The 19,183-nt window shown below is 54.3% G+C and overlaps 1 protein-coding gene across 1 annotated transcript in view; it reads right to left on the bottom strand.

Annotated features, from left to right (window-relative positions):
• Positions 1-19,183, bottom strand: part of OAZ2 (ornithine decarboxylase antizyme 2) — a 67,492-nt gene that overhangs the window by 36,261 nt on the left and 12,048 nt on the right. The window contains 5 exon segments of the mRNA XM_057542383.1: positions 11,639-11,790; positions 12,285-12,435; positions 12,761-12,823; positions 14,364-14,402; positions 14,970-15,047. Of these exon segments, the coding sequence (XP_057398366.1) occupies positions 11,639-11,790; positions 12,285-12,435; positions 12,761-12,823; positions 14,364-14,402; positions 14,970-15,047 (483 nt within the window).

The following is a 19,183-nucleotide window of genomic DNA, read 5'->3' as shown; positions in this document are numbered from 1 at the left end:
CCCCTCCCAGAGCCCTGGCCTTCATGGAACCCTGTGGCCCAGAGTCCAGAGAATTAACTCTGGATGGCAATACCAGAAAACCAGGGTCTTAAGCCTTGTGCTTGCTGTGGGACCGTCTTAACTTCGGTTTCCATAACTGCAAAAAACAGGTAATAGTGCCTTTCTTGCTTATCTCATAGGGCTTTTGAGGATCAGAGATGGCATATGAGAACATGTTTTGTAAACTACACAGCAGTATATGAATGTATTTACTATTACTACTGCTACTATTGTCAAGAACTCTGAAATCCTAAATAGTTTGATCAAAAAGCAAGAGTTAGATCCAAAGGTGCCTAAGTGCCCACAGCTAGCTCTGGGCGCTTGTAGACAGTCTCCATAATTCCTGGGCCCCTGCTCTCTCCTTCCTCCACCTGTTCTCCCAGTAGGGGAAGGGTTAAACACCTTTTGAGGACTAATGCACCACTAGAAAAATAACTAAGGAGAGTATAAACTAGAATCAACTCAATTTCATTCTTGTTAAGGATGAAAGAGGAAACTGTGCTCTTCTTAAGATATCTACAGCAAATATTTATTGAGTATCCCCCCTGCATGAGGCACGTTCCTGCGTTTTCATTAACCCTCACAATAGCCCTGTGAGAAAAGGGCACAGATTTGCAAAGAAATAGATACACCTTGAGAGGGGGAAAGATGGGCTTTCATGGAACTATGTAGCCATTCTTTATCTCTTAGACTCCGCCTACTAAATTGAATTGCATTTTCTCTACCATGGGCAGAAATGGAGATACACAGTCTTGGTTCCTGCATGCCCAGATGGGTCCTGCAGGCCCAATGACTCTACCCCCAGGTTAAAAGGCCAGAGAGACTGCACAGGGCTGGGCTGAAGCTAGATTAGTCACTGAGGGGTTCCCTTTGTCCCTTAATCAGGGAGCGGCACCCAGGTGCCCCGTAAGAGATCGGGCCAGAGTGTGGCAGGGAGGAGACCCGAGTTCTAGTCCTGGTTCTGGAACTGCAGGAAGAGGCCGCCAAGCCTGCAGCCATCCTGCATCTGCTGCCTCTCTGCCCCTGCGCTGGAGGGGGTGTGTATCGTTCTGAAACGGCCGTGTGGGACAGTGGAAGGCGAAGGACTGGGAGTCAGGAGACGCACGTGGAGCACACCTCGGCCACTGTCTTCAAGACCTTAGAGCAAAGCGCTTCACCTCTCCGTGCTTCACCTTCCTCATCTGTAAAACGGGAGAGGGGACTGGACTAGAGTCCCCGTGCCGACATTCTGACCCCGATGCACAGAAGCCCTTCTGATGGTTTGCTCTAAGGTCATGAAGACAATGGCCTGGGGCACCTGACCTCGCTCACCGACCTCCCTTCAGACCCCTGCCGGCGCTCCCGCTCCCCCAGCCCAACCAGAAGCCAGAGGGCGAGGGAGCCCATGGATGTTGTCCACACTGACCAGAGGGTGTGGGTGAGCTGGGTGATGAGCAAGGAGGTCCGGGGAAAACAGTGGCTCAGGCCCCTTTCCTGTCAGCCCAGGAACACTGTTGGGGCAGTGCCCAACCTCTCTCCTCACAAGGGCGGGCCCTCAGCTCCTACAGCCCCACCCACCTCTGTTCCCGAGGGAGCACATCAGGGAGCAGGGCCTGCTCTCCCGGAGACGGCTGGTCCATGCACCCGCCGCCCGCCCAGTGCAGGCCCTGATGGACGGACAGAGGCAGGGCAGGCTGCAGCCGGGTGGAGAGGTTTTTTTCTCCCTCCTCCTGATACTTTGCAGGAAAGTCTTTCTCACTCCACTGGTACTTCTCCCTTCCAGGGTCCCCTTCTGGCACTTTCCCTAATCCTATCCTGAGGGGCTTTGCCCTGTTTCTCAGGGATATCTGTATTCTGTCAGAGAGCTCCTGGAGATCGGAAAGGCTTCACTCCAGACCTCAGCAAATGAGGCAATGCAGGGCATGACAGGCAGGGCAGAGTGCAAAGGATGAGGGGCGAGAGGAGCCTGATCCCTTCTGAGACCTCTGGGCCTCTCGGAGCCCATTTACCAGCACAGAGTCCCACGGAAGCTCAATGTCAGGGCTTGGGGAAATGCTCACCTGTGGAGGCTCCAAGCTAAGTCACATTCCTAAAAATGCTGGCCAGGCAGCAGTGCCCAAGAATGGCCCAGTCCGGGTGACAAGCATCATCCCCATCCCAGGAAGTACAGAGCTGGCTGCAGGCCAAGGTGCAGGGTGCAGGCCGGGCTCCCCAGGGCCTCAACAAGCATCCGCTTACCACCAGCCTCATCTATGTGTGCAGCGGGGTGGGAGGCACTTATGAAGACGGCCTCCTCTGCCCTGGGGGAGATTTCAGTGCTACTAGGAAGGGACCCCTGAGCAAAAGAACCCTGGTTATTCCAAGGCCTAAAATCTTTTCAGAAAGTAAAGAAGCCTTTCCACCCGTAATCAGATCAGGATTAAACACCTGGAAAGGAATAAGGTGCTTTCTGAATGGGGAGTCGGGACCTGGCCGCTTCTGACCCCAGCTTACTGTGTCCTTGCCAGGAAGCCCTTTAACTACTCCAAGCTTGTCACCTCCACGCTCAGTCCAAACACGGCTGTCCACTAAGGCCTCTCTGCAAAGGCCTCACCCTGAAAAAGGCTGCCGTCCAGCTGGAGAGTCCCCTCTGGGATGGCTTCAGGGCCTCCCTCCCCTTGCCAGCTCCCGCTCTCGGAGGCGGGCCCTGCTCGGTAAAGCGTGACGGAGGCCCCCCAGGGAAGCCGGAGGAGCAGGGGCCTTTGAATTATGGAGCAGCTTTCTTAGCCCCTCTCAGAAAGGCCCAGGTGCCCCAGCTAAATAATTCACCACCTCAGGAAGACCCAGTGGTTCCTGCCACAGCTGAAGTAGGTCAGGCATCGGCTTGGCCCTGGGTGGGGCGGTGGGTCTCAGAGCCGCTTCCCCACCAGCGCTAGGAGGGGCGGCAGGCTGGGAAGGCCTTGCTTGCTTGGCAAGCGCCTAGCTGGTCCAAATACTGCAGTGAGGCGAGGGGTACAAGGCAGGAAAAGCGTCAACCCCCCTCCTCCCAGAGCCTCCCCCTGGAGCCCAGATAACCCACCCACCTGCCACCCAGTTACCTACAGGGCCAGCGCCTGGCCAGGCTCCTCCTCCCTCACAGCACAGTTCTCTCTTCACATGCAGGTACCAGCTGGGGCTGCAAATGTCACCCATGCGCCTTTAACAGCTAACACAGTCATCAGCAGAACACCTTAGATACAAGTTGCTCAGTGCAGGCCTGGGATTTAGGAAGGAGGGGGGGGCGGAGTGAGGCAGGGAGTGGAGAGGGACACCAGGGTCACCAAGGTGCAGGCGAGGAAGTGACAAGGGCTAGCCACTGCCACTTCAGCTTTGCTCAGAGCAAGGCTGGGAGGAAAGCCGGCAGGAGGGAGGCTCTAGGGCGTCTCCTGCCCTCCCTTTCTAGGCTGGCTTTGAGTCAGGCTTGGAAGGGCATGGGGGCTGGGGGTGGGGGCACAGATGTTAAAGACAAATAGCAAAGCCATCAGGTCAGTGCTCCAACCCTCCAGAAGGAGCTGGAAAGAACTTCAAACCACCATTTCACAGATGAGAAAACTGAGGCCCCAAATCACAAAAGGGAAGTCAGGGTCAGCTGCTGGCATCCTGACTGGGTCCAGGGCAGCCCAGGGTTTTAGCAGCATACCGTTTCCCTGACCTTCCTACTCATTTGCTCTGGCTCCCAGCAAAACCCATCTCAGGAATCAGAGCTGCAGCTGGGAGCCTACAGGGTGGGTGGTCTTAACCCTTTCCAGGCCAGACTCCTGGGTCCTCTGCTTCCCTCTAGCGCAGCCTCACATGACACACACCGAGGATACTACAGGCAGGAACCCAACCTCCCAAACCACAGTCCTTCTCTACTCAAGGGCCTGAAAAGGCCACAGGCCACAGGGTTAGGACAGCCAGATGACACCATCCAGAGAAAACGAAGGTCCCATTTAGGCGCTTACTCTGGGTGCAGGGAATCTCCGCCCCAATCCTCAGAACAGAAAACAAAGAATGAGTTAAACCCAGGCGGCCCCGCTGCACAGCCCTTGGCAGGTCACTTCCTCTCCAGCCTCAAGTCACACAAAAGAGGGCAGGAGGGAGAGGCCACGTGAGCTCTGAGGCCCGGGCCCACTTCACCTCCTTCCCCCTTTAACTCCCAACACCTGTCCTCTAGCTGTGCCCTCCCAACAGCAACCTACAACCCAAGGAAGCAAAGGTCGGAGAGCAGTTACTTTGGATGATTTTTTATTTTGCATTTCATATATTATCCAGTTTCACATTCTCACAGGATCAGCAATTACAACAGCCTCCTTGTCTCCCAAGTCTGAAAACGGCAAGACAGCCACCGCTGCGGCCAAAGGCAATGCACTGATGTGCACACGAAACAAAAAATTGCACAATTTTTCCTTCATTTTTCTTAAACTAACGGCTGACGCTAAGGCTCACTGCTGGAGAACGGAAACCCTTTTCTTCTTCATGCCTCAAACTAAAATGTTAAACTTATCTGACAGGGCGGACAAGGTCTCTTCAATAATTAATTGCACACACACACGAAAAATCCTTTATGTTGCATAAATATTTTGTTACACAGGGTACAAAAATACTTTCACTTTTTGGTTGGTTTTGAAGTTTGGAAAGCATGAGGAGCCATGGCAGGGGTGGGGTGCGCCGTGGAGAGGTAAGCGAAACTGGGCAGAGAAAGGGTTTTCTTAATGGCTGTTGGCCCATCTGAGGGGGAGGAAGCAGAGGACCCCAATTTGAAATAACCAAGAAAACGCTCTATCTTGGCTGGGTGGTCCTTCCTGTTCAGCCTGGAAGTGTGTGGGGTGGTGGAGGCCGCCAGCCGCCGGGTGGGGCTGGCTGCAGGGCTTGGTCCTCACTGAAGCAGAGTGGGTGCAGGGGAGGGGGGTGTGGGGAGAGGGACCGGGAATGATGAACCATTAGTGGCCAGGACTTGTTGCTATGGTGACACAATGTGAGAACAAACTGTACACTCACATATATACAAGTTTAAGTGTCTTAATTCATGCCAGGAAAACATGCAAAATTAAACGCCTCATTTCTTTGAGGTGGGGCTACGGAAGCAAATTTGGACTGGAGGTCAGGCCTTGCTCAGTCCCAGTGAGACCTCCGAGCTGGGTCTGGGTGTCCCAGCGAGAAGGCCCCTGAATCCTGCCGTGAGGCCTTGGTGAGGGGCGCTTTGGGGCAGGACAGGGCTGAGGAAAAGGAGAGAAAGGAAACAGAGTCCACTGAGTCAGGCTTAAAATTCACAGTCTTTGGAGGGAAGCAGCAGCTCTGCACGGGCCACCTGGGGGCAGTGGAAGCTCAGGGTGGCTCCCTCCCCCGTGAGGCGGGCGGGGGGGCTTCGAGCTGTGGTGACCAGACCTGGAGGGAGGGGAAAGAGGTGGCCATGAGCAGATGCATGGGAATGGAGCGGAACCCAGGCCCTTCCCTTGCGAGGAGGCTGCAAGATGGGAGGTGGGGGGCAGGGTGGGAGGAGAGGGGAAAACCAGCCAGAGTGCCCCCGGCGCAAGCTCAGGTTGGGGCAGCACCAGCGAGCTCCTGGACTCAGGCAGAGGAACCACGGCCCTGCAGGGAGCCAGGCTCTAGGACACTTTCTGTCCCAGGCCTCTGAGCCAGCACTTACTGAAGAACTAACAGAACTGACGATATTTCCATCCTTGCTGGGTGGTATCAGAGGAAGGGTACCAGCGCACCTGCAAGAGAAGCCAACGTCAGGAGCTAGCTGTGCAGTCCCTTCGCTTGATGGGGGAGCCTGGGAAACACGGCCTTCAGTGCCCCTGTCGGAGTCCTGGTTCTGTTACTGACGGCGGAGATCGGGCCAGTTACTCACCTCTGGGCGTCAGTTTCTTCATCCTGAAAATGGGAGAGCGCCACCTGACCTGCCTCCTCTGCAGGACAGAGGTTCAAATGAGAGAAGGGTTACGAAGGCGTTCACGCTCCACTGAGCCCGACTGTACCGGGTGGAGTGCTGGCAGCCGGGGGCACTGGCCCAACAGTCTGTCCTTCCCCCTTAACCGGGAGAGTGCGGAATTCCTAACATCAGGAGAATGCACCCTAACACATTTTGGCTCAACTTCTTTGAGTCTCAGTGTCCTCAACAGCTACAGGATAGAGATGATTAAAAGTCACAGGGTATCCACGAGGATCAGATAAGACAGAATGTAAAAACACATTAGAAACCAAAGTCAGTGTGATCTCCAAGGGGCAGGACTCCCAGAAGTTGGTCTTGTCCTTGCAGGATTCAAGGAAGTCACAGACTAGACCCAGCTGATGCTCCCCGCCCCCGTCGCTGCCCCGTTTCAGCTTCTCCACCACCCCCACCCCCGTTCCCTTCATTACAAGCTCCTAACTTTAGAGATTTGTAACCTACCAGCTGAGCCCTCTAGTGGGGGCCTGGCAGCTACCTCAACCCTGGTACTTGCTAGAAGGCCCCACAGAGCAATGGCCCCAAAGCAGGATTCCCAGAGACAGGCCAGGAAATGACATGCACCCCATTCCCCATGGGCCAGTCATCTGGACGGTGAGCCGTGCTGGGTGCCGAGCCAAGATTGCGGGGAGGCCGCCTGCCCCGGTTACAGACAGCACGTCTGCCCCGGCCTGACCCGTGGCCACCTGGGAGGGGTGGCGGCAGGGCATCACAGGGCCCCGAGTGAGGGGGCGGGAAGAGAACTCAGGGATGGGAGCCGGGGTTCTCTTAGGAAAGAAAGGGATGGCACGGGAGAGCCGATGAGGAAACCAAGTAGCAGCTGGACATTACAGACAACCCTCTTGAAGCTCGAGCAATCAGACCCAGTTACCCACTTGGCTGCCAGGAATCCCTGCCTCTGTAAGTAGTGAAGATATAGAGCAACGCCAGGCTATCTAGTGGCTGATGAAAGCTTCCTGAGAACTTGCTCCTGTGCCCCTTCCAAATTCTAGGTGCTGTTTTGTACAGCGCAGGACCCTGACCACCCCGTGTTCAGCAGGAAGTCGGCAGCTGGTTACTCTGAGATGCCGGGACACTTGGCGCATAGCAGGACCAGGGCCTAGGCCACCTGACCAATGTCGGGATGGCCCCTGGGCTCCAAGGATGTGACACTGCTGTCATCGGCACACAGTTGACCCCAGGCTGCCAGGACCACCTTGATTAAGCCCCACACCACACAGAAAGGGTCAAGAGCCTCTTTGAGCCATCCAGCCTCAGAGGCCACCTTATTTTCTCTCATGTCTTCTAAACATCTGGAAGCAGTTCCCTCCCTTCCTGGCTGACAGCTGAGTGGGAGGAAGCCTCTCCTCCCCTTTGCCGAGCCGTGGGCTGCCCTCTCAGCTGCAAGCCCAGCTGGACACCAGAGCTCATTCCCTAAGAGAGGGACGATGAGGAAACCAGCACCGCTGCCACCGGACAAAGCTGCGGCCCGTCCAGCTCAGGGAAGCTCTAGTGGACCCTGACCACCGCACTTCACCCAGCCTCCAGCTGGAGCGGCCCCAAGGCAAGGAAGCACCTGACAGGCTGGGTGCCCTACAGGGCTGGACAAGCGGAGAGCGTCGGACGAGAGTGGGAGGGACCCTGGAGGCCTCCGACCCCCCCCCTCCACCACCGGCTGCTTAGGGGCCCCCACAACAAGCCTGCTCCATCCAGTCCCACCCTCTCCACGAGGTGCTGCGGCTTGGGCTCCAGAGCAGCAGCTTTCCCTCCAGCCTGAGATGAGCCCCCGCCTTCTTGGGGAGGAAGTAGAGGAAAGCCCTAATTTCTGAGCTCGGGATGGTCGTGCAACCCAACTGGACGGAACGTACTTGGAGGGCTGCATTTCCACTCTCCTCAGATGCCTGGGATAGGCCAGTGGTCCAGGTTCTCTAAAGAAGCGCGGTCTCTTCCTGCCCCAGCTCAGAACAAGAACCCCAGGCCCAGGGATCACGGCCAGCACAGCAGGGAGCAAGTGGCCAGTCCCCTGTCAGGGCCTCCACTTGTTCACAGGGGGTTTGGGGGTCTTAAGAGGCCACTCCACAGGGACAGCCCATGGGCATCTAGAATGGCTACAGCTCCAAGAGGGGCAGCACCCAAACAAAGGAGTGGGGGGCACACGGTCCTCTCTCAGACCCTCAGACTAACTGAGAAGATACACCAAAAAGTGGGCAAAGGGATGAATCCACGCAAGAAGAAACAGAAACAGCCAACAAATAAGGGAGCCTCACTCATCACAAAGTCAAAACAATACAATTAACTCAGACTGGCAAGTCTACACTCTGACCTTGCAATAGTTCTAGGAATTTATGATAAGGAAAGCAAGCAGGACAGGTGCCCAGAGAGGTGTGAACAAGGGCGTCCATGGCAGCACAGCCTAACAGAGCAAAAGAAAATTGTGTAAACAACCTCACTGCCATCTACAGGGAGGCACACACACTTATACATTGGTAGGCTAGCCAGGCATCCAGAATGTAGACCTATACTTACTGACATGGAAGCATGTCTTAATATTTAAGTTTTAAAAAGATTCAATGTGTAATTTTTGTAAAAGGTTCGTACTCATGGATTTATTTATACACCTGTGTCCAACTACCTACCAAGTCTAAGGACTAAACGTAGTGATATTTTGGGGAGCAGGATGATAAGCAAAGGCAAAAAAGAGAAAAAACCCTGTCTTTTTCTTCCCATGAATGCAGACCTCTAACAGCTAATGTTTATGAAGCACTTGGCATGTGCCAGATGCTGGTCTAAGTAGTTTTCATAAACTAAGTTCATTTAATCCTCAGAAAAGCCCTATAACGTTGATGCTATTATCAGTTCCATTAAACAGATAAGAAAATAGAGGCAGGGGAATCCGTTTAACTTTAAGGTCATCAGTAAGTGGCTGAGCCAGTGTAAGGGGGGCAAAGGGCTGCAGTGAAAGACCCCCATACCCTCAGGTCGAAATGGAAAAAGAAGTCCAAACTGGGAGGACCCTGGGGTGCAAGGGGACATGCAGAATCCCTGCTTTTAGGCCACCATCTTCATGTACCAGACCCCAGTGTGCCCCTGCCACCCATACCCTCTGAAAGGAGAAGATTCTATCAAGAGGATCAGAAGGTCCCGCAAGACAGCCTTGTGCCGAGATAGAGCAGGACTGAACCACCTCCAAGCCCCTTTCTTCCTGCAGGTCTCGTCCCTGCAGCCACATGAGGATGCCTCGCTCAGGCCGAGCTACTGGCAAAGGGCGTGAGGTCAGGATGTATATGGTGGGGTACAGAAAGGAAGGACCGGTTTTCATCCCCTTTCGTCTATCAGCTGCTGCCTTCTCTCCAAGTCACCTCCTTACCTCCAGGCACAGAAAAACGCAGTGCTACCTGGTCCTCTGGGTTCAGAATAACCTCCTTAGGATCACCAGTGTCCACCTCCTTCATTTAGGCATTTTCAGCCTCCGCCTCTGGGGCAGTACTATCGGGGGCAGGGAGGGGGCTCTTGCAAGGAAAAGAGAAACTGATACTACTTAGAAAATGCTTTCATGCCTATCACTACATTTGGTCCTAACAGTGTGTTTTACTGTTGAGGAAACTACTATCCCGAGAACTCAAGTAGCGGGACAGAAGTAGTCACCACCTGATCCAATCGCTTGTCATCAGGCTGCCTCCCAAAAAAAGCCACTATCCTTTGAGGGGGACTTCATCCCCTTCCCCGGGAGACCAGTAGACAGAAACTCAGGCACAGTGAGGCCTCTAGCCTCAGAGAGGACCTGGAGGGAACTAGACAATAATGATATTAAATAATAAGCATGTTGTGCTCCCTCTATGCTAATAGGCTACCAACCACCCTCTAAAGTAGCTACGACTATCATCATTCCACAAAGAAATCGAGACACAGAGAGGTCAAGAAACTTGCCCAAGGTCACACAGGTGTTGAAAGAGAGAGCCAGAACCTGGACCAAGGGAGCTGGACAGGAGTTGGACAGCCACAGGGCGCGGTGGTGGGGGGAGGGAGGGAGGAAGCTGGAAAGGAAGACAAGAGGAGGGCACACAGTCCCGTGTACGAAGCTTAGGGACCCGCAGCAGCACACCACGCCCAGCCGGCTGGGGGGCCACCCCAAAAAGGGCAGAGATATCGCTCCTGAATAATCTGACATCCTGACTGTCCCTGGCTCCCAACCTCTGCCTCACGTTGTCATGGCCTAGCATCTCAGAGCAGATGGGGCAGAACCTCTCCATCCGATCTGGTCCTGCCCTCTCGTTTTACAGATGAGGACAACACGGAGGCCCAGAGGTGAAGTCACTTGCTGAAGATCAGGTAGCTAACTGGTGGCACAGCTGGGACCAGAGGACTCACGGGGCCCCTGCAGTTAAACTCCCCTCTTGGCGGGGAGCGCCATCTGCCTTCCACACTCCGCCGGGTCACAGAGGACTGCCTTCACTCACCACAGCGCCGGTCTGCGGTAAGTCCCCAAACGTTGCCCTAGAGAGGAAGAGCCTCGCCACCTCCCTACGCCGATCAATCTTCCAGCCGTCTGTGGTGTGCCGCTGGGGTGAGTGCCAAGCGGAACCACGCGCCTGCCCTCGGTACAACCCAAGTTGCCGTGGCCGGGGGAACGCCTTGCGAGGGTGGCAGTCAGGGAATCTGAACCTTCCCCCTTGGAACTGGGCGAACCCAGGTCACGAAGCCCTTCAGAGGGATGGACACGCACTTGACCCTCCCATTGGCAGAGCCTCCCACGCCTCCTGCCTCAGCTTCTAGCTTCTGGGAACTCTCCCTCCTAGCTTCTCACACCCTTCAACTCCTCGTCCCCTTCTACCGCCCCAGCCAGGAGGCCTGTTCTCTCCCTCTCAACGGCCAGGTCGCGCTTCCCGAGCCTCGGCTCTCGGTCAGCTCACTGACGAGAGGCCAAGGCGGGCTCGCTGCTCACCCCAGCCCTCCCGCGCTGCCTGGCGGCGCCCCGCCACTGCCGCGCAGAGGCCTGGCTGTAATCTGTGAGGTGCTCGTGCCCCTTTCAGGCACCTGGCGTGGCATTCGGCAAGCACAGAGCCCTCCCGGCCCAGCCGTGCCCACTCCGCCTCTCCCCTAGAAGCGCTGGCTGCCTCCTTCCCGCCCCAGCCCAGGTCACAATGCAGGGAGCCCACGTTCCTTGAACAAAAGAGCAGACACTCACTGGGCACCCCGCATGTTCCAGGTACAACTCTAGCCCCTCACGTGGCTTAACGTTTAATTCTCACAACAACCTGAGGCAGATACTACTATTCCTATCTTTCCAGATGAGCGAAAAAGAACAACCCAGACACAGAAATCTTTCAGAGCTTTCTGAAGTTCATAAAGACAGAAGGAAGCAGAGGCAGGCGGCCTGGCTCTGGCGACCACACTCAGGTCTGTCACCACAGGCAGAGTCGGCACAGCCTGCCCACGCGTGTCCAGGGGGCAGTGGACCCACGGTGGGTCTCTCACACTTCGCATTTGCAGTGTATCCTCGATGCGGCCTCACAGCTTATCCTCTCCTTCCCCTCTGTGGGACCCCCAAACCCCAAAGGTACTGTTGTTCCAGGACAGCAGTTCTGCAGCAGCTCTGGGGACCGGGGTGGCCCGTGGCCGGGTAGGAATGAAGCCTGGCCAACTCAGAGCCTTTGTTCTCCCCTTTCCTACTTCTTCCCCCGACAGGCTTACCTGAGCATGTAGGGCGGCAGCGGCAGCAGCAGTGGCAGCTGGGTAGGTAAACGCAGCATGTGAGATGGCTGGGGTCAGCTCTGTGGTGTACAGAGGGTAGGGGGCCCAGGCCTCTGGGGATGCGGGGATCAGAGCGGCCCCCATCAGGTCATCTGCGACGGGAGACAACAGCCCCCCTTGTCAGAACGCAGGTCCCCCTTTGCGCCACCCCATTCCAAACAGAGAAGGGGACCCAGCACTATCGCTGAGCATAAGCTCCCTTCTCAGGCTCCCCTGAAGGATCCCAAGACTGGGAAAGAAGCCATGGTAACTTGGCCAGGCTTGATGAGTATCCTGTCTGCTTCAAGAAGCCCTCAGATGGGTCTCTGCTCATCTCAACCAAGAGGGATCAGAAAAGGCTTCAGGGAAGCTGGGCGACACCGACAGCTCAGGAGCTCAGTCTGAGGTCCAGCAAAGGCTGCAGGGGAGGGAGGAAGCATGGGACCCACAGGGATGGGTAATGGTGGATGCAAGAAGCTCCTGGAAAAGGGGCGGGCAGGCAGGACTGATGCCCTCAGTGATGCCCTCTGCACGCAACTCCATCCACGAGGGCCTCCCAGCTCTGCCAGGTAAAGGGCAGCAGATGGCCACTCTGAGTGCCACTCACAGGGGTCTCGTGCGATGAAGTGTGCTCCTAGGGCGGGGTGAGCGTTGGTGGGATTTGGTGTAGCCATTAGCTTGTTCTTGGCCATCTTGGTGTTGGCTTTGGCAAACTCTAGCCTCAGGGTCTGAGGGTTCTCAGGATCAAAGCGAATACCCTACGTGAGAAGGAAAGGAAGGGAAAGGCGTTACACTGTAGGACCCAGCCTGGCCACTGCAGTGGGGACGGAAGGGCCCCAGAAATGATCCAGCCTGAAAGACTCGCCCACACGGGGGCCAAGACAGAGGACACACTGCTCGGGCCTTGTGAGTAGTGGTGTTTGGCACGACAGTGCAGCCAGAGACTCTGCCCCAGGATGCTGGGTAAGGTACATCTGTGGGCCCTTGGGCGCGGATTGGGGAAGGTTTGCAGAAGACGGAACAGGAATACCCATTGCCTAGAAGTCTGTGGGTCAGAGAAAGGCCTGTTCTCTGTCTACTCACGTTCAATGCATTCTTGGCCGCTTCTGCTCCTGCCCGGCTGTCAAAGATCACAAAACCAACAGGCTAGTAGGAAAAAGAGAGAATACCCTTGCATCTCTCCCAACATTCCATCTCCCCTTCAAGCATACAAAACAAAACAACAAAGAACAGAAAAATATATAATTCTTGTCCATATCCTCTCTATGTTCAGCTAGAACATAGGGAGGATATGGACAAGAATTATATATTTATATAATTATATATGGACAAGAATTATATATTTTTGGTTTGGGGCACCAAAACTCTCCCATCCAGGTACCACATTCTGGGAAATGATGCCAACAGAGCTTTATTCCACTGCATTAAACATCACCCTTTCAGTAAAAGTCTTTTTTTTTTTAAATGTATGCAGGTAATTAAAAGTAAGTTCTAGTGTTTTCCCCAGCACGAAAGGGGACACTAATGTATCAAGGGCATGGAAAGGCTTCAGGTTCAATCAAGGGGCAACAGGTTTTTTTTTATATATATATATATAAATTTATTTATTTTATTTATTTATTTTTGGCTGCATTGGGTCTTCGTTGCTGCACACGGGCTTTCTCTAGTTGCAGCAAGCGGGGGCTACTCTTCGTTGCAGTGCACGGGCTTCTCATTGCGGTGGCTTCTCTTGTTGCGGAGCACGGGCTCTAGGCACACGGGGTTCGGTAGTTGTGTCACACGGGCTCTAGAGCGCAGGCTCAGTAGTTGTGGCCCAAGGGCTTAAGTTGTTCCACGGCATGTGGGGTCTTCCCGGACCAGGGCTCGAACCCGTGTCCCCTGCATTGGCAGGCAGATTCTTAACCACTGCACCACCAGGGAAGCCCGGGGCAACAGGTTTATGGGACTTCCCTGGTGGCGCAGTAGTTAAGAATCTGCCTGCTAATGCAGGGGACACGGGTTCGAGCCCTGGTCCAGGAAGATCCCACATGTCATGGAACTAAGCCCGTGGGCCACAACTACTGAGCCTGTGCTCTAGAGCCCGTGAGCCACAACTACTGAGCCTGCATGGCACAGCTACTGAACCCCGCGCACCTAAAGCCCGTGCTCTGCAACAAGAGAAGCCACCACAATGAGAAGCCTGTGCACTGCAATGAAGAGTAGCCCCCGCTCGCCACAACTAGAGAAAGCCCGTGCGTAGCAACGAAGACCCAACGCAGCCAATAAATAAATAAAATAAAATAAATTTATTTATTTAAAAAGGGGGGGCGGGGGGGAAACAACAGGTTTAAAACTTCTCCAACTTCATTTTGCCAAGGCTCAGTCCAGTCCCCAAACGGCCCCTGAGGGCTCTGGGCCTGGGACTCCCGGCATCAGGAACCAGAGCCCAGCCACCACCTCTACGGTCCTCAGCCTCCGGGTCCCACTGTGGCTTCTCAAGGGCCAGAGAGGGAGGACCAGGAGCTGACTGGTAAGAAGAAGGGACCTGTGGAGGCTACTCTTTCGTCAGCCCAGGACAGGATAGGGGTGATAGGGGGCAGGTCTCAGCTGCCAGATGCCTCAAGATTGAGGAAAAGAGAACAAGCTCAGTTCCAATTTCAGCAGTCGGTCTGGGCTGGGAGGAAGAAAAACCTTGGAGAGAAATTACCTGTCTCGATGTGAGCTTGATCAGGGACCCTTCATACCCCTGTAGAGAAAGGTGGTCATTAACAGGGAAGGTCGGAAGCCTCTGTTGTGCTACCCTGGCCACCCCCCAGCCCTGCCTTTCCCCAGCTCACACTCTTCTCCCCTCAAAGGTGACCCACTCTGATCTCCACCACCGCTGAGCGCCCTCAGTCCTCGTGTCCCATATCACACGGCCTAGCACATGGGATGGCCATCACGTGGTAGCATTCATCATTTCATGCGGAGATTCCCCTTTGCTTTCCTAGCCTGTCATCTGGAAGCACAGACCTTACCTTTTTAAGTTTTCTTATCTGCAAATTGAAAACGCTATGCTGAATCTCAAAGATTCCTTATACGGCAAAGCCTACTGAGATTCTACTGTCTCCACTTTACAGATGAGAAATCGGAGGCTCAGAAAGGCTAAGCAATTGACAGAAAGCAACATATGAGTTAGCAGAACCGGGACAGAGAGCCAGGTCTGCCATCACAGTTTCTAGTTTTCCTGCTGCCCAATCCAGGTCTGCGATTCATTCCTGATGCTTCTCCTCCATCCTAGGCTCTGCCCATGGGTGGCTGCGTCCAGACTCACCTTGAACGGCCTGAAGAGCAGGTAGAGTTCTCTGGGTTTAATATCCACAGGGAGCCCACTGACAAACAGTGTCCGGACCTGGGGAAGAGACCACAGTGGTCAGGGCCGGGCTGACAGAAGAACAAGGATGATGGCTCTTCCTTCAGGAAGGACCTGGAATCCTTCCAGGGCTGAAGGAAGAATTCAGGATTTCCTGAGCCTTCTTTGGAGGCTGAGGCAAATGAGCACCCAGAGTTTCACAGCATTTAACTTTTCAAAACCCTTTCTGGACCCTTTCCTTTCTCTGGGTTCATCCTGCAGGTGTCACATCAAGCACTAGCTGAGCACTTCTGTGCAGACTGTCTGTTGCCGAACAGCCTCAAGGAGAGAGTCCTGTTTAACAAGATAGACGAAGGACCCCTCTGAGACTTGAAGAAAGCTATGGTGTCTTACCTCCAAAATATGCACAAGTAGAAACGTATATATATTTCAGAATATTCCCATGGACTCCTGGTAGAAAGGCTCCGTCTGGTCTAGCAGGAAGGCAAAGATGTAAACTCTGTGCCTTGGAGCGATTTCATCAGAGGGCCCAGCACTTTCACATCCATCTCCTCCTGCTTCCTATGCTAGATGTAGGCTCTTCAGTGGCCGGCAATGTATTATATTCTTGCTTCTCTGCCCAGCTCTTAGCATGGTGCTGGTACTAAGTGTTTACTGAATAAGGGACTTGGGGAAGGAGTCAAATGGAACAATGGTGCTGGATTTTGAAGAATGTGTAGGATCTTGCCAGCTTCAAGTGAGGGAGAGGATGGTGTAAGTTATGAGCCTTGCCCTCAACAAAGTTACAAGTTGGCACTGAAGCCAGGTCTAGACACCTGGTGTCCATCCTGTGACTCCTGCCAAACCTGACCTCCCGAACAGTGGGTGAGGTCCAGGAGAGGGTTGGCGGGAACACTTCCCTAATTCACCACTGCTGGTTAAATGCTGCTGACACCCAATGCTCAACTAGCGAGGCCAGATCAGCCAATAAGTATAATGGGAGAAGGAGGATTTTCCATAGTGTAGATCCATTAAAAATACATCTTGAAACTGTGCTTTCTGAGTAATGAAAAATCCAAAAGAGCAGAGCTTCCCCACACACTTGACTCCTGTTTTTTTTTTTTTTTTTTTTTTTTTTTTTTTGGCTGCATGGCTTTGAGGATCTTAGTTCCCCGACCAGGGATGGAACCCTTGCCCTCAGCAGTGAAAGCACAGAGTCCTAACCACTGGACTGCCAGGGAATTCCCTTGACTCCTGTTTCAAGTCGCATCTCATACCACTAAGCCAAACGTAAGTCTTCTCAACTTGGCACTGCCGACTTAAGAACAAGTTCACATGCCTCAGCCCACCCAACACGTGGCTATTCTTGAAAACATTTAGTGGGCCACATCCCCCTCCAGAGGCACCAAAGAACTTCTTCCATGCTCTAGTGATGGCCTGTTGAAGGAACTGAGGCAACAGCCTTCTTGGAGACAATGGCCTGAATCAGGAACCCAGGGCAGTCAGGCAAAGTTACACCCAACTCATACACACACACTCTCTCTCTCTCTCTCTCTCTCTCTCTCTCTCTCTCTCTCTCTCTCTCTCTCTCTAATGAACACACATGTCAACAACAGAGCCAGGAGTGGCAAAGGAAACCAGCCCCCATAGCTGCCCGTAACAAGTGTCGCCACCCCTAGCCACACAGGAATGACTCCAAGCCCATAGCTGATGAAATAGGTAAGGACAGCTTCTTCTGTCACATGAGTTTTCGCCAAGAAGCAAACCCAGGAGAATTCCTTGCCAGTTAGGACACCTCCACCCCCTCTGGTGATGCCTTTCCTCGCCACACACACTTCTGCTCCTGGGCCTGGGGTAAAGGTTCTGTACATCTCACAGCCCTTGGCAGCTGTGGCCCTATACACGCAGCTCTCAAGCACTGCCCTGTCCCAGAAGTATCTGGGAGAAACCGGACAGCCCAGGCTCCAGAGTGGGGTGAACTGAGTTCCTGGACTCCAGAGGGCAGCCATCCCCTACACCTCTCTGCCCTTTGACGGAAGGCCTTTCACTTACATGTAAACCCCCAAATAGAAGTGCCTCGCTCAGGTCATGCAGCTTGTTTTTTAAAGGCAGCAGACCTGGGACTCAAAACCCAGGTCTCCCTCCCAACTACTCACCCAGGCTGGTAGAGATGATGCTTGCTTTTTGGTGCCAGGACTTGGGCGCCCAGCCCACCACAGACGATGGACTGAAAGAGTACAAGCCAGCCAGGGCCCTGCTGGATCGGCCTGGACCAGTGCTACTCCCTCCTCCCTGGGATGAGGGGACGTGCTTTGGGTCAAAGATGCAAAGCCAGAGCCGCCCACAGAAACCTCTGCCTCAGTTCTCCCCAGGGGCCACCCATTTCACCCCGGCTAATTTTAAACCCTTCCTCAAATGGCTCCTTTCTGGCCAGACCTCCCCAGAGGCCCCCTTAAATAGAAAGTTCTCAGCACAAAGTTTCCTGCTTAGCGGAGGGGAGGGGAGTGAGTACAGGGGAACTTTCCCTCATTCCCAGCTCAGATTCTGGTTCCCAGCCTTCTCTGGGCCAGATGACTCTTTTCCCTGGCTTCCCATCTTTTAGATTCTAAAGGCTACAATACAGGTTGCATCCTGTGCCTGGTCATTCCTTAGGAGACAAGCTGACATCAAGGCAGTTATGGGTTAGGCGGTGGGTCCCCGTCTGCCAGTTCACAGACCCTTTGCTGGGAGGCTAAGTCACAGGAAGCCTGACCTGAATGCTCTCCTTGGTTCTTCCTTGACCCTGGACACCCTGGCAGATGACGTGCCCTCTGCCTATCGCCCTGTGCAGACGTGGAAACTGAGGCCCAGAAAGGGCTCACGCAAGCTTGGCTCAGCAAGGAGCGGAGCTGGGTAAGACCCAGGGACACTGTTTCAGCCATCTGTGCCATTCTTCTGGCTGTGGGGACAGAGGCAGCCGCACCTGGGCAGCCTTGTTAGCCCCACGGATGGGTAAAGTGCTGCCACACATCCGTTCAGTAGCCAGTCCCTTCTCTGGGTGCCTGTTTAGAATGACGGCAAAGCTGGAGTGACAGGAAGTATGAGCTTAGCAGGCTGGCCGGCCACATGTCGAGAGAACAAGAGTTTCCAGAGCCCACCTACCCACCATGCTACTTCCAACTCCATCAGGTCCTGCCCCGGCCCACAGACTGCGGGTCCCCGACAAGCACCCACATAGGGCATGGCAGCTGCTCACGCTGCCCCTCAGCCCACCCCTTTCTCATTCCTTAACTGAAAGGCATCCATCCCTCAGGTCCCTCTACTTCCTCACCCCTCTTTCCTTCCTCTGAAGTCTTCCGGGGCCCCTAGGACCCCTTGTCTTTTACTGGTCCCACCATCTGAGCTCACCTGGACTCTAAAACCCAGAGTTAGGAGGCAAGTCTCAAACTTTCCTGTCCTCCAAGGTACCTAGAGCCAGGCTCAACATCTGAGACCTCCGCCGTCTCTGCACACCTCGGTCCCTCCAAAGAAGGGACTCACAGCCAGAAACGGATGTGGTCCAGGGTGATAGAGTGATGCCATAAATGGGAAAGGCTTTGGTTAGTTAGACCGGAGTTTGCATCCCAGCTTTATGCTTGGCTTGGTGAAGCTGCTTCATCTCTCTGAATGTCAGCTTCTTTATCTGTACAACACGGGTACCCTCTACCTCCAGGATGAAGAGCACACTTTATGCCCAGCACACAGGAGAGGCTCGACCATATGCTTGTTCACTTCAGGGTCCCGTAATCTCAACACTGACCTGCACAAAAACCTCATCTATCAGGTACCACAAGCCATTTAGTTATAAGGTTGCCTAGTGAGGCTGGGTCAGGTCCAGATCAGCCTGGAGCTGGGAACACAGGTGAGACAACCTTACGTGGTCGCTGGATTCTTTAGTGTTCCTCTTCCCCAGGGAGGCCATGTCTGAGGTGGAAGGCACCGTGGAGATCAGCTAGTTAAACACCCTCATTTTACAGATGACGGGGGCTTCCCTGGTGGCACACTGGTTAGGGATCCGCCTGCCAGTGCAGGGGACACAGATTCGAGCCCTGGTCTGGGAAGATCCCACATGCCGCAGAGCAACTAAGCCTGTGCGCCACAACTACTGAGCCTGCGCTCTAGAGCCCACGAGCCACAACTACTGAGCCCGTGAGCCACAACTACTGGAGCCTGTGTGC

The sequence above is a fragment of the Balaenoptera acutorostrata genome, chromosome 3 (genome assembly GCF_949987535.1).
Source record: "Balaenoptera acutorostrata chromosome 3, mBalAcu1.1, whole genome shotgun sequence".
Lineage (NCBI taxonomy): Eukaryota > Metazoa > Chordata > Mammalia > Artiodactyla > Balaenopteridae > Balaenoptera > Balaenoptera acutorostrata.
This window is presented reverse-complemented; position numbering and strand designations above follow the sequence as displayed.